Source organism: Micropterus dolomieu, linkage group LG21, assembly GCF_021292245.1.
Source record: "Micropterus dolomieu isolate WLL.071019.BEF.003 ecotype Adirondacks linkage group LG21, ASM2129224v1, whole genome shotgun sequence".
Taxonomy (NCBI): Eukaryota; Metazoa; Chordata; class Actinopteri; order Centrarchiformes; family Centrarchidae; genus Micropterus; species Micropterus dolomieu.
The window spans coordinates 8985302-8999553 of record NC_060170.1 but is presented as its reverse complement, the minus strand read 5'-3'; the positions used below and the strand labels follow the sequence as shown (position 1 = coordinate 8999553).

The window sequence follows — 14252 nt, the reverse complement described above, 5'->3', positions numbered from 1 at the left end:
TGCCTGTGTTTGTGTGATTACCAGGGAGGTCATTTTGACCTCGCTGACAGGATGTTCCACAGTATGCGTGAAGCCTGGCTCTCTGCCTCCAAACACAACATGGCCGACGTCAAAGAGCTCATCCCCGAGTTCTTCTATCTGCCCGAGTTCCTGCTCAACTCCAACAACTTCGACCTGGGTCAGTATCAGGAAGCGTGGACAGTAAGATCGGATGAAAGTCAAACTTACAAAGATAATTGAGTGCATGAATATTAATATTCTGCCTGCTCTCTGTTGTTTGATGTACCAGGTGCCAAGCAGAATGGCACCAAATTGGGGGATGTCATCCTGCCACCTTGGGCCAAGGGCGACCCCCGGGAGTTTATCAGAGTCCACAGAGAGGTAGCTCATTAACCCACTTGTGATTATTTAGGTTAGGAGTTTCAGTGAGTACACATGAACCTTTGTGTTGTTCTTCCACCCGGCTGCAGGCATTGGAGTGCGACTACGTATCTGCCCACCTCCACGAATGGATCGACCTGATTTTCGGCTACAAGCAGCAGGGCCCGCCTGCGGTGGAGGCGGTCAACGTCTTCCACCACCTGTTCTACGAGGGCCAGGTGGACATCTACAACATCAATGACCCACTCAAGGAAACAGCCACCATCGGCTTCATCAACAACTTTGGACAAATCCCCAAACAGGTCAGATACTGGCCAATGTCTGAACACTTGGAGGCACTGCTGCTGTACTTCTGCTTCTAACAACTGTGTTAATGCTGTTCCTATTTAACTACTGTTATTACTACTACTGCCACTAATAGTAATATCCTAAAACTACTACTTCAGGCTATGTTAATGCGACTACTGCTAATAATAGCTATACTTTTGCAACTTGGACTACTATAGAACTGCTGCTAGGAGCAATATGGTTGTACTGTAGTCATAATGCTGGTGTTACTACCGCAGTAAACCAATAACAAGGGAGCTCTGGTTTTAGCTACATTAGCAGCAACTAACATGCTGGTGCTAGCATGATAACATCCTCAACATGCCACACTCAGACCAATCTTCCCATTTTCCATCTATCTACCAATTAGTTTGTGTTGAGTAATTAGCACGTCCGTCTCACAGGCTGCTCGCGTGGCTATAGTCTTTTAATCTTGCTAGAATACAACAAGACATCCAAATTGTGGTTGGATGCCTGACAAACCCGCAGAAACTTAGTTCTGTGTCTATCCCATCCCGTATTTAGGCCAGTTACAGAATAACAGATTTAGAGGTTTTCATTAACAGATTCATCAGATGCTTCTTTGTACCATTTTACTCTCAGGATACTCTCCATTTTAAACCTACCTACCACAATTAGAATTTACTAGCGTTTTCTTATTGATAGATGTCAATTTTGTTGTTTTCCTTGACACTGACTGTTGAAACGTGTTTATTTCAGTTGTTTAAGAAGCCACATCCTCCTAAACGGGTACGCAGTAAAGCCAACGGTGACATAGCGAGTATTCCTCCAAACTCCAACAGTGACAAGATCTTCTTCCATCATCTGGACAATCTCAGGCCGTCTCTAGCACCTGTCAAAGGTGTGTACACGCACACACACACGCAAACGGTCACAAATATAGTCAGAGACACATACTCTTTTTCTTTTAATTTTAATCTATGTAGTATAAACAGTGTTTCCCCTAGGATGGAGTTGTAGCAGCGGAGGTGACGCAAAATTATTTTGTGCGCATAGTGCACATGCTGTATGTCTGAATCTAAAACGTGTCTCAGCAGCAGTGTTGTTGTGTCCATGAGCAAGTGATGCCAGAGTAGCTTAACATTACATTTTACATAGGTTTAGGTCAGCATTAGATGAATGGTGGCGGTGGTCGGTGGGTTTGGGGGCCCTCCCCCAAGTACATTGTAGGTTTTCCAATGACAAATATGCAATTTGGGCCAAAAACGACTCATCTGAAAAATAATTAAAATACTATGATGTGCAATTAATAATTTTAATCTGTCTGTCGAAGGTTACCACAAATGTGCCTATTCATATATACTTGTGTGTTGTTGTCTGTTCTCATCTCAGGGCGTCAAATACTGATGCTTTCAGAAAGGCTGACAAAGCGTTATTTGATTATCGTATTTGATCCAAAAGGTACCTGTCGGCGTGTTTATGAGACGCCCTGTCTAAACCGGAAGCACTAGTAGCTAGCTAGGTAGCTAGCTATGTTAGTATAAAAGGCATTGACAGCTTCCCAAAGCCCCTTACCCTAACCATCACAGGGGTGTGTGTCAGCGATTGTATGCATGTCGACTGGCTAACCCTACAGCTGTGCGCATTGGCCGTGCTAGCAGCTAGGCTTACCCTCCTTTGTTAGATTGTTTTCATTATTAAAATAAAAAATGTACTGTTGAATAAGGTGTTTCATATCTTAAGTATATTCCTATTACATCATAGTGAACCGTTTAATCTCCAGTGATTAAAAACATTTTGTTATCTTGATTTGAAAGATTTGGTTTGATCATTTAGAATAGGCAGATTTGCAGTAACCTTCTTTGACTGACAGAACCACTTTTGCGAATGTGCAGAACGGATCTGGCAAGCGGTACGGATTTGGCACGGACAGCAGCGTTAGCTTCCCTGCTCAGCTGAGCATTCTGGAGGGGAGGGGAGATGTTTCTTCACCGGCTTCACTTTTCCAGCAGTTTGGGAAGCAACAGACAGACTTTTCTTGGTCTTGAGAAGCTTAACACACTGTAACCGACGCTGTAAATTTACTGCCAGATTATTTTCCTCTTCTCAGATTCACTGTAACTTTCTGCCGCTCGAAAAATCAAACACTCGCTACGCTACTCCCGTTTCCTTAAAGGGGTTACGCTGCTCGAATAGCAGCACCTGTCACGTAGAGGTCCTTTGAAGAATGAGGAAAGGAAGCTAGCCAAGCTATGAGTGCTACCATGCTCGCAAAGTCTGCAAGTGTAAATTATTGATATTAATAATCGTGAGACATTTTAGTAGCGGTGGCCATAATTCAGCACCGGCACACCACGGCTCCTGAATGAATATAGGGGAAACACTGATAAGTACCAGTTAAGTTAAATAATCTGTAACTAAACTAGGATGTGTGTTTTGTGCCATACTGTATTTATGCATGTGGATTTAACTGTCAGCACTCACATACAAAGAATCCCTCTCCCCTGTATTTCTCAATCTTCTAAAATGGTTGTCGCAGCAGGACTGAATCCCTAATCCTGACAGTTCCACACTCTAAGATGCATGAATTCTTTTGGACTCAGCGCTCACATATTTCTTTGATTACCCTCGTCTAGAGCTGAAGGAGCCTGTGGGACAGATCGTGTGCACCGACAAGGGCGTACTTGCTGTGGAGCAAAACAAAGTTCTGGTTCCCCCCACCTGGAACAAGAACTTTGCCTGGGGCTACGCAGACCTCAGCTGCCGTCTGGCTAACTATGAATCTGATAAGGTCAGTAACTGTTATTGTAACAACCATGGTCTCTCAGAGATTTAAACTTGCAACTCCTTTTCTCAAGCTGGCTTCTTTAATGTCCAGGCTGCAACCTCTGCGCGTCACTGAGCTCCATTCTGTTGCATGTGGAGATGTAATGTAATGTGTCATGACTTATCTTCAGTGCTGTCATATGGGTGCTCATAGTTTTTAGTTATTTATCCAGAGTTACTTGTTATAGAACAGTTCAGACTCTACTGTATATGTTGAGGCTCTTCACCACTACCGTTAAATTGAAACATGGACTTCTGTAGATTTCCTGCTGATTTCACCTTGAAACTGAAAAGTGAATGTGAAAAACTATTAAAGGCAATGTTTCCCCCTGCTGGTGCTTGCATAAAAATGTACCTATGTTCCTCTCTGACTCCTCAGTTTTTATAGCAGCAGCCATTACAAAAGTCCCTAATGCAGTACTTCTGCATCTCATGTGGTACCAGACCATTTCTGTTAATTGCCAGTAGTAAATAGTTGTTGTTGTTTTTGTTTTGTTTTGGGGGGGGGGGGGGATTTGGGTGAATTTATTGGTGCACTCAATGCATTTGTAAAAGACTTTCAAAAGGGTTATAATATAAAGTAGCCAGTTGAATGGGCGTCAGGGTCAGGGTGTGAGTGTTGATTGTTGAGATGTAGACAAAGTTCCCACCTCTGCTCTCTTCATCCAATTGAAGAACCAGTTTTCCTTCTAAATCTTCAATCTTCCTTTAGGCATTGGTGGTGTATGAGTGTCTGTCAGAGTGGGGTCAGATCTTCTGTGCCATATGTCCAAACCCTAAGCTGGTTGTCACCGGTAGCACCAGCACCGCCATCTGTGTGTGGGAGACAGGAAGCTCTAAGGAGAGAGCCAAGTCACTTACGCTCAAACAGGTAAAAACCCAAACACACAGTTCAGCTGTTCCCTAGAGATTACAAAGTCCTGGAGCAGCACTAACACAGAGGGCTTCAAAATACCAGATTCTTAAAAAGTCAAGGTACAAGGCTACATACATAAAAACCTAAGGAGAGAACTTTGACTCCGCTGGAAGAAACAGCCAATCACCAAGATTACAATTCTGCTTCATGTGCCACTAAAGGCCGCAGAACCTCAAGAAAACTTTAGAGAAACTTCACTTTCAGATTATGGGTCAGTGTCTGATGAACAACAACGTACACTCCTGGGCATTCTGTTTTTAACAGCCAATCTTTCTAAGGCTTATAGAGTGAGCCCTTGTCAGGTTTAACTCCTACTATCAAATCTGTCTTATGTGTTGAAGATAGTTGAGTCTATTTAATTTTTTTGCCCGTGCTGTTTCATCGTAGGCGTTACTGGGCCACACAGATGCTGTAACGTGTCTGACAGCGTCGTCAGCGTACCACATAATTGTCAGTGGCTCGCGGGATCGGACATGCATCATCTGGGACCTCAACAAGCTTTCCTTCGTCACGCAGCTCAGGGGACATCGGGCGCCCGTCTCTGCTCTGTGCATCAATGAACTGACGGTGGGCTGCAGCATAACTTTCTCCTGTGTCGCTCTAGATGGAAATAACATCATGTTTTGTGTACTTTTACTCCAGAACAATAAAAATGAGCAGAACAAAAGCAGCTGTTAACTTGATGCAATAAGAAACGTAACGTGTGTTTGTGTTTGTGTAGGGGGATATTGTGTCTTGCGCAGGCACATACATTCACGTGTGGAGCATTAATGGCAGCCCCATCGCCAGCGCCAACACCTTCACAGGGCGCAGTCAGCAGATCCTGTGCTGCTGCGTGTCGGAGATGAACGAGTGGGATACGCAGAATGTCATTGTCACCGGACACTCGGACGGCGTTGTCAGGGTAACCTTGCCGACTTTAATCTTAGAGAATATCAGCTGTCATACTGATGATACCTTATTGTTCATTGTTTTTTAAATCAATGATTTTTCAAATGCTGCTTGTGGTATCTGTTGCAGACAGAAGCACTCAGGGCTTTTGTCCAACTGTTTGCCGATGCATGTGTCAAGGTTTTTCTTCAAAACAAGCATTTAAGAGAGGCAACAGTTAAGAGTTATGAACAGCGGTGCAGAATTTTGTTGTTATCCCTGTTCCTGCCAAGTTAAAGACAAAATCTGTCAAAGGAGCTGAACATATTGATCCAAATATTTAGCCTAATTTAACTAAATCATGGTTAATAAAACCTTTTTTTTAAATATTTCTTGTAGTTTTGGAGAATGGAGTTCCTCCAAGTCCCAGAAACCCCTGCTCCACAGCCAGTAGAGCCAGATGTGCCTGACTGCCTTGGTGAAGAGAAGATTGGTGAGTAATTGAGGGGAAAATAACTGCCCTGACTTGTGGCTACTTTGTTTGTGCTTTTTTTTTTGTCTGCTTATATTTAATTTAATCAAGTATTTGCACAGTAAATTCACTATGAATTTTGTAAACTTTTCTTGGTCTCACAGAGGGTGGCGAGAGTCACAACGGTGATGATGACAGCAGCGAGTCCGAAGGAGACGAGCCCAGTCTGAGCCAGGAGCCCAAAGCACCACGCAACCCCTCAACAGGTGGAGGCAGCCAACCAGGCAGCACTGTCCACAGACCCAGAGGTACAAACACTTCTTTACGGTTGAGTTCTCACTGTTTAGCGGTTTGAGCTAAATAAAAACTGCTCTGGAAACTGAATTCAGCAGCACAGAAATGAACAGAGTTCGTAATACCAGTATATCGTGTGAATTATAGTCAGTGAAGCCCTTCACACAAATATTGTTGGAATATACCTTTCAAATTATGAAACTGGTAAACGCAGAGGCAACTTCAAAACACTTATACAAATACTTTTAACTCATCATGTGTTTAAATCTAAGATAAATTTGTGCGAGATCATGTTCAAATGATCATTTGATTAAAGTTTCTCTGACCTAATTTTTGCTTTGTCATTCCACTATTTTATCATTTTAATGTGTCTTGTATTTCCCGCATATTTTACTGAGAATATAGACACAAACCTCAGTCCATGCTAATGTTCACGTTCCTGACATTAAGGTCCTTCAGCCCGAACGGGAGCCTCATGGTCGATGGACAGCAGCTCTGATGACTCTCGCCGCTGGTCAGACACCCTTAGCATTGATGAAAAGGACGGCTTCGTGTTTGTCAACTACTCTGAGGGCCAAACTAAGGTCCCTCACCCTCATCCGGCTCATCCGGCTCATCCGACTCATCCAGGCCATAGCTTGGTGCCGCAGCCTCTCCAGCCCTCCACCATGGACGCACGGACGTATAACCAGCTCAGGACAGGTGGGTGTCCAGTAATTGTCAAAGGTGCTCAGCTGTTTAGTCTAACACTAAAATGGAACGGGGGTTCATCAGGGTTTCCTTTCTGATCAAAGAAAATCTGATGACAGTGTGTTTGTTGAATTGTTAAAATGTTGCTTGTTTAAGTGTTTATTTTTGTGTGTTCACAGGCTACAGATGGGAGCGCCAGCTGGTCTTCCGGAGCAAACTCACCATGCACACGGCGTTTGATCGCAAGGACAACGCTCACCCAGCCGAGATCACGTCCCTTGCCATCTCCAAGTACGAGCTAAGGGTGTCTGGCACCAAACTGACAAAGATTTTTGTTGTTTTGTTTTCATGAATTGTAATATTTGTGTGATGCATCTTTAACATACAGTATTTGCCGTTAAATAAATGGAAGATATGAGGGACATTCTTTAGTTGCCATATTTCCAAACTCTGTGAGCATAGTGTACATACTGTTGAACACAAACCACAGTTCAAATCCAGTCAAAGCAATAATGAATAAAGAATAAAGACTGAATAAAGATGTTTATGTATCATGTTGCTCAATTATACTCCTCCCTCTTCCCTCCCTTTGTCTTTCCTCATTCTGCTCCTCCTCTTCTCTACATTTCCTCTTTTTACGTCATCTCTTCAGGGACCACAGTAAGATCCTGGTGGGCGACGGTCGGGGGCGAGTCTTCAGCTGGTCGGTCAGCGACCAGCCGGGCCGCTCGGCAGCTGACCACTGGGTGAAGGACGAGGTGGTTGACAGCTGCTCCGGCTGCACGGTTCGCTTCTCCCTCACCGAGCGACGCCACCACTGCAGGAATTGTGGGCAGCTCTTCTGCCAAAAGTGAGTAAATTACAGCAGCAGTCCACACTGTCTAGGGGTGCGTTTACCAAAAGCATCGTTGCTAACTACGGCGGCAACTTCCTTGGTTGGAACTATGCAACCCTATTTTACGAAATGTAATTTTTGTGATCGCTAATAGTTCTTAATTCTTAATTTTTTCATAGCATAAAGAATAAATACATGCTTATGGTGTATTCCCTTTGTTGTAAACCGTTATTGTTGGCTAACATTGTCTTCTAATGTGTAGAAGGAATATATTTGTGTACAAGGTGTACATTAGTTTTCTACACTTGACAATTGTATGGCCCTCTGTAAAGCAAATAATAGATGCAATGTGCATTTTGCATAAACTATACATTTGAAGGTTTGTTAATGAGTTGAATTTATGTAACTCGCCTGGTTCCCTTAACTGTTTTTTTGCAGTAATTGTTTCATGCATTGCCAAGGAGTTTTACATTCTACATTTGCTGCATGAACTGTTCAACAAACCCTATCACAAACTTAATTTTTATTATTTTGTCTGTGCTTCCATTGGGTCACATAATTAGGATCATAAGATTTTTCCTCGGTTATGCAGACGATATCCAAGTGTACCTACCTAAAAACCGTTAATAATGCTGTAATCCATACATTTCCCCTTAGCTTTCTATTCATTTGTTTTACTCAGCTAGTCCAAAAATGCTTGGTCAGTTAATTTTGTCAACTGACTAAACTGATGTCTTGATTATTTTAATAATAAATAAAGTTAAATAAAGCCTTTTATCAAGCCAACATTTTAAATATTTGTTTGGTTATTCTTTGCAAATGTGAGGATATGCTGCTTTTTAAATTCTTTTTTATTGTTTTAGTTAGAATATCTTGAGATCAATTTGGGCTTTGGAAAATTGTGACAGGCATATGTTACAATATTTTTTAGTAATTTCTATTGGTTTATTTAGTATAAGTATTAGCACAGATTAACCAATAATGATATCACAGCTGTCTACCATTGACATTGATAGCTGTGTATTTTCATTCACACTGGTTTTGGAGAGTATTATGTCACGTAAATGAGTGATTTTTGAGTTTAATACATTTGCAAAAATTTGTTTGGCTTTGTCATTATGGGTTATTGTGTATAAAATTAATTGCTTTTAGCATTTATTTATTAGAGTAAAATGTGCTAAGAGTTTGCATACTTTCCAATGCCATACGTATATATATATTGTATTTTTAGATCCTACCTCCTATCATTTTTAAAAATGTCCACCATCTCGCACCTTGTTCTGCAGGTGCAGTCGCTTCCAATCAGAGATCAAAAGGCTGAAGATCTCGTCACCGGTGCGAGTTTGTCAGAACTGTTACTACAATCTTCAGCATGAGCGTAGCGTTGAGGATGGCAGCAGAAACTGACCTCCACCTCCACCTGCTGTCGACACAGAAACACCTCCTCCTGAGGACTCCAACCTAAGGAGAGCTTCATTCCTCCATCTGCCTTGTTGTTCCCTCAACACCTACCACATATCCCTCGAACCCCCCTTTTTCTTCTCATATGTCCAGTAACCACATGTACTGTAACACACTGACAGACTGTAACAGGAGGGAATGTCGGCTTTCATCACCACAGTGGTGAAGCTCAGTGAGGGAGGTGGGGAAAAAACGAGGATAACTGATCAAAAGGAGAAATAAAAACTTTAATGACCACTTTTACCACCTGCACTCTACACCTGGAAGGGGGAAAAAAGCAAAAACACCCTCGATGCGGCACGCTTGAATCAATCACCCGCCACCGCAAGACGTAACAAACTTGTTTATATTGTAAATACTTACCATGGCCTTTTTAACTCTAAGAGGAACAAACACAGAACAAAAAGTAAGGTCAATGAGAAAAAAGCAAACAAATTGCCTGTAACATAGCATTGTGACTAACCGCTCCTGGCTTTAAAAAAACAAACAAAATTGATTGTGTGTAGTCTGCGTCACGAATCACGGCCAGGCCAGAGGAGTAACACCGAGGGGAGGAAGGGATATGAATGTCAATAATTAATGTCTGTGGGTTGACTTTACTAGTGGGGCTAGTTATGCAAAATTACTTTTCTTTTTAATTTCCCGATCATTTTTTGTTGTTCTTGTTGTTTACAAAAGGTGATTTATTTTGCGAATGTGTGTTGCCCACAGTGTCAAACTGTCACCATCGGAAAGAGATTTATTATCTGATTGTGATTTCCTTTTTGTGTTGTTTTTTTTTTTGGCCAAATTTCAATGATTTCAAAACAAAAAAAAATCATCTATTCTGTCCTTTTATATGAAATTCCATTTGGTGGATTTTTTTTGTTGCTGCTCTCTGAAGACTGGACACATAATCATTTCAGATTTTATTTAAATTTTAAACCATATCACTGCAGTTATTTCAAGATTCTTTTGTCTAGAACAAAAACATGTGTTCGTCATCTGTGAAATATAAACGAATTAGGTTTAAAAAAAAAAGACACATGTAATATTGCTGCACTTTTTTTTTGTTTCATCATCATGTTTCTTTCATGTAGCCTTATTTAGTTACTGTACAGCATCAAAGCAGCTTTCTGAATGCACACAAAAAAGGGACTCTTATTATGTATTTTGATTTTTAATTCTTTTATTTTAGTACTTGTTGGTTTCAACTTCACTCTGACCCTGTGGCATTATTACAACAGATCAGTAAATGTTGCACTCCACACACTTTATTCTCAGTCCTTACAGAAGATGTTAAACTGCAGGAGCAGCAGCCAAGCACATTTCAAAGAATTGGTTCAGTATCAAAGAAAATTGTTACACATCGGAGAAGATGTAAACAATTATTTGAATGGGGTCATTCCTGTGTCGCTAGGGTCCTATGTTCCCCACTTCTAGTGTCAGGGTTACGATGTTGGGGAATACAGGACCCTGGGAACATAGATTCAACCATGAAATCAGCATTTGAACCATTTTAGTTTTGGTACAAATGCAGGGTAAATATCCATAGCTTTTAAATGAGCAGCCTTGTAGCATTAAATCCACATCATGGTTTCGTATTTCATCAGTGATGTACCCTGTTTTGGCTCCTTTTTGTGCGTAATTTTATAATCAGACCAGTCAAGTTGGTTTGGATGTACAGGAACCAATTAAATAAATCCATGATTTCAGCAAGTTTGAAATTATTTTCCCTGATTTTATGTCACTGTCCATTTATTGTTGTCCCATAAATTCATATTGGAAGACAAAACATGACATGGACTAAGAGGGGGAAGAAAAACAAAGACAAAAAAACGGACATGGACCTTTTATTAAAGAAAATCACGTCTCGTCATGATTATGTTGTCAGGAGAGCAGATGACAAACTAGAAGCAACATAAATTGCAATGGACACAGTTCAGGGACAATGACACGACCATGGCAAAGCAAAGGCAGATTGATGGCCTTTTTCTTGCCACATTAAGCAGCAACTGTAGTTAAGGAGAAATGTGAAAGCGGATATATTTTACGTCGTGATCGTAGCATCTTTGAAATTATTCCGATGGCATACGTTTTTTTGTTTGTTCAAAAATGTGGGTTTTTGTAGTGTCTGACGCTTTCGCAAGGATTCACTGAATTAAGAAATGTTAAAGCACAAATGTTAATTCATAGTCTGCCTTGCTGTCAATGTTGAACAACAAAAATGTAACTCCAGTTACAAATGTCAACGAGACATTTTTACAAGAAGAAAGTAAAGTCAACAGTAAAATCTAAATGCAACAACAACGATTTTTTGGCACAGCTTGAACTCCATACAAGTCTGCCATGTTGACATCAGAGTGGTTTCATATGTTTTTCTGTAGTTTAATGTAAATTACACAGCAGTTTGTCATGGATACAACTACATTTGTCACCACACCACAAAACACTTTTTTTACTCTGCTGGATGGCTGCTGCTGCTGCTGCTGCTGCGTTTAGTAGGTAGACATAAAGAGAGTGTTTTAATGTAAAGTCTGTACATGTTGTTTTCTTTCATATGTTAGCGCTTCTCTCTTCATACATGTGTTCATGTTGTTTTCTTGGGCAACAGCTGTGCTTTCAAGTGCTGCTTTCTTTATTTCCCAGAGAGAACTTTTGGTTTCCCACTAGTTGTCACAAACATGTACAAAAAAAAGGAAAGAAAACACTTTTCAGAAAGTACTTTAATATTCACTCCCACAGCGCCCTGATGTTGTAATAATAATATGCACTCTTGTTAATGTCCTCCTTATATCATTCTGCGTTAATGTACTGTAATTTAGCGTGCAATCATGCCAACTAGCTGAAAAGGCCGAGTCGGCTTCTATCAATCAAGAGTTCCTTCGCACCTTCATGTGTACAAAAAAAGAAAAGTCAAGAGGAATCGCAGGTTTTTACTGAATGCATATTTACGTTGTCATTTTAACAGAAAGGTGCATTTCAAAGCGGATAAATGAACTGTACAAAGTATTTATGCAATTATAACTGGTTTTAGATTTTTTTTAATGATTATTGCGATTTCAGCAAGTTTTGTTACTTGTTGCATGTCTATTAACACAGCTGACTTTCTGTGTCAGTGCATTGTACATGTTCTTGGCATTGTTATTTTTTGTTTTGTTGGTTTTATTCTTTTGGGGGGGTTTTTTTTGGAGGCATTGTCTGAGTTGTCCCGAGCGACAGACTGACAGGTTTGTGTACAGAGCCGGAGATAGTGTCCACAGCTCTTGGTGGACTTTTGTACTCTTTATGGGAAAAACCCTTAAAGACTAATGAGAGAAGAAGAAGGGAAAAAAAAGATAAAATCCTGGATTATTTTGGTGGTCTTGCATTAGACTACGTTATTACAGTATCTGGTGTGCAATCTGTGATAGCTGAATGTTTCTTGTATATTTGTGTTCACTACATCCTACCAGAGAAAAAAAATAGAATCCCCCCCCCCCCTCCCCTTACAGAAACGATATGTTACAATAATGCAATAGATCTGGTACTTATTCTTTTTAATTTCATTTCAATAAATAATTGCTGTTTACCACCAAAAATGGACTCTATTCTTTTTATTTTAAATTGTTGGGCTAGTGACAAGTTTTCTTCATGATGTGTGAGGAGTAAAATCTACTAAATTGTGTGCACAAATTGTTAATTTGAGGGAAAAAACTCTAATTACTAAACAGAATAAAAATAAACACCAGTTACAAGTCTGATGTATTTAACAAAACACCTACTGAGCTCTGAGGCTGTATGTTACAAAGTGAATCACTTACAAATTGTTACAAATTTAATATTTATTCAACAAAAATGTCATTTATGAGATGCAAAAAAATGTTTTTATCAGCTTTGAGATGGTGCTTCTTTTGTTACATTTGTTGACACTTTTTACTTCCTTTTTCATTTTGCTTACTTATCATTTATGATAGCTTCCCACAGTTTAATGTTTTACATTAAAAAACGAGCTATACAACTCACAAAATAAAACACAATGTGTAGGTTGCTGAACAGCCAGGAGCACAATAAAATTGTGCTGACAGGGTAGCAAATTAAGAATTAAACTATATGAAGGTCATTTGGGAGAAGATAACATTTTCTCCTTGGAAGAATTTTCCAAAGAAAAAATATTTAAAAATAAATACTATTTATACTCTTATTTGGCTGAATACGTGGTGATGATGATTATTATTGGCGAAGTGGATAAGAAGCATGCCTTTGGTGTGAGAGACCCGGGTTCAACTCCCCACTGTGACACGTGCACCAAGGAGCAAAATACTTAACCCCTAGTCTAGAGGTGTGCGACCTCTGACATAAATAGAGCTTTGGATAAAAGCATCAGCTAAATGAATAAAAATGTAAAATTATTTCATATAATGACGAGCACCAAATGTACATAGTAATATAGAAAAAAAACATTCCACACAATGAACAAATGAAAGTTATCAAATATAATCCCACTTGGGCATTATAGGTTGTGGCATTTTGACAAATATATATCTTCATGGTGTGTTCACATACAACGCATTTCATTTGAAAAATCAACCTTTCGCTTTATTCAAGCGATGATGTTGAGATTTAAGTCAATTTTGGGAGGTGAGCCTTCACTCCAACACACAGCAGATGACAAAGTATTCAGTAGTAGTTCTAGTATTTTATTAGTATTAGTACAAGCACTTTGTAACATTGTTTTAAAAAGTGCTCTATAAATAAACATTATTATATTATTATTGACAACCAGCAATGCAGTTGTGTAAAAATACTACATTATAATAATAATAATAATAATAATAATAATCTTTATTTGTAGAGCACTTTTCAAAAACAAGTTACAAAGTGCTTCAACAAGTGGAAAGACAACAATACAATACCCAAAAGCCAACAATACAAGCAAGAAAACATTGAAAAGACCAAAATACACATTTAAGATAAATATAAAATAAGTAAAATAGAATAAAATAAAAGGGATAAAATAAAGTCAAATAAGATCGGGAAAGGCTCTCCTATAAAAGTATGTTTTAAGAAGGGACTTAAAAGAGTTCACTGACTCGGCCGACCTGATTTCCTCGGGCAGGCTGTTCCAGAGCCTCGGGGCCCTGACAGCAAACGCTCTGTCCCCTTTAGTTTTCAGTCGAGACTCTGGAACAGACAACAGACCTCTGCCCGAGGATCTCAAGGTACGTGCTGGTGCGTATGGGACTAAAAGGTCAGAAATA

General features: G+C 39.9%; 1 protein-coding gene across 4 annotated transcripts in view; it reads left to right on the top strand.

The window, feature by feature from the left end:
* wdfy3 (WD repeat and FYVE domain containing 3) overlaps positions 1-12593 on the top strand; it is a 108634-nt gene extending 96041 nt beyond the window's left edge. For all 4 annotated transcript variants that reach the window (XM_046034058.1, XM_046034056.1, XM_046034057.1 and 1 more), the window contains exons 53-66: positions 25-178; positions 290-381; positions 471-683; positions 1429-1570; positions 3306-3460; positions 4208-4366; positions 4799-4978; positions 5133-5315; positions 5681-5774; positions 5918-6061; positions 6498-6749; positions 6917-7028; positions 7390-7587; positions 8859-12593. In XM_046034058.1, coding sequence (XP_045890014.1) covers positions 25-178; positions 290-381; positions 471-683; positions 1429-1570; positions 3306-3460; positions 4208-4366; positions 4799-4978; positions 5133-5315; positions 5681-5774; positions 5918-6061; positions 6498-6749; positions 6917-7028; positions 7390-7587; positions 8859-8979 — 2199 coding nt within the window. In that variant the 3' untranslated portion in view covers positions 8980-12593. The remainder of the gene's footprint in view (positions 1-24; positions 179-289; positions 382-470; positions 684-1428; positions 1571-3305; positions 3461-4207; positions 4367-4798; positions 4979-5132; positions 5316-5680; positions 5775-5917; positions 6062-6497; positions 6750-6916; positions 7029-7389; positions 7588-8858) is intronic.
* The last annotated feature ends 1659 nt before the right edge of the window (positions 12594-14252 follow it).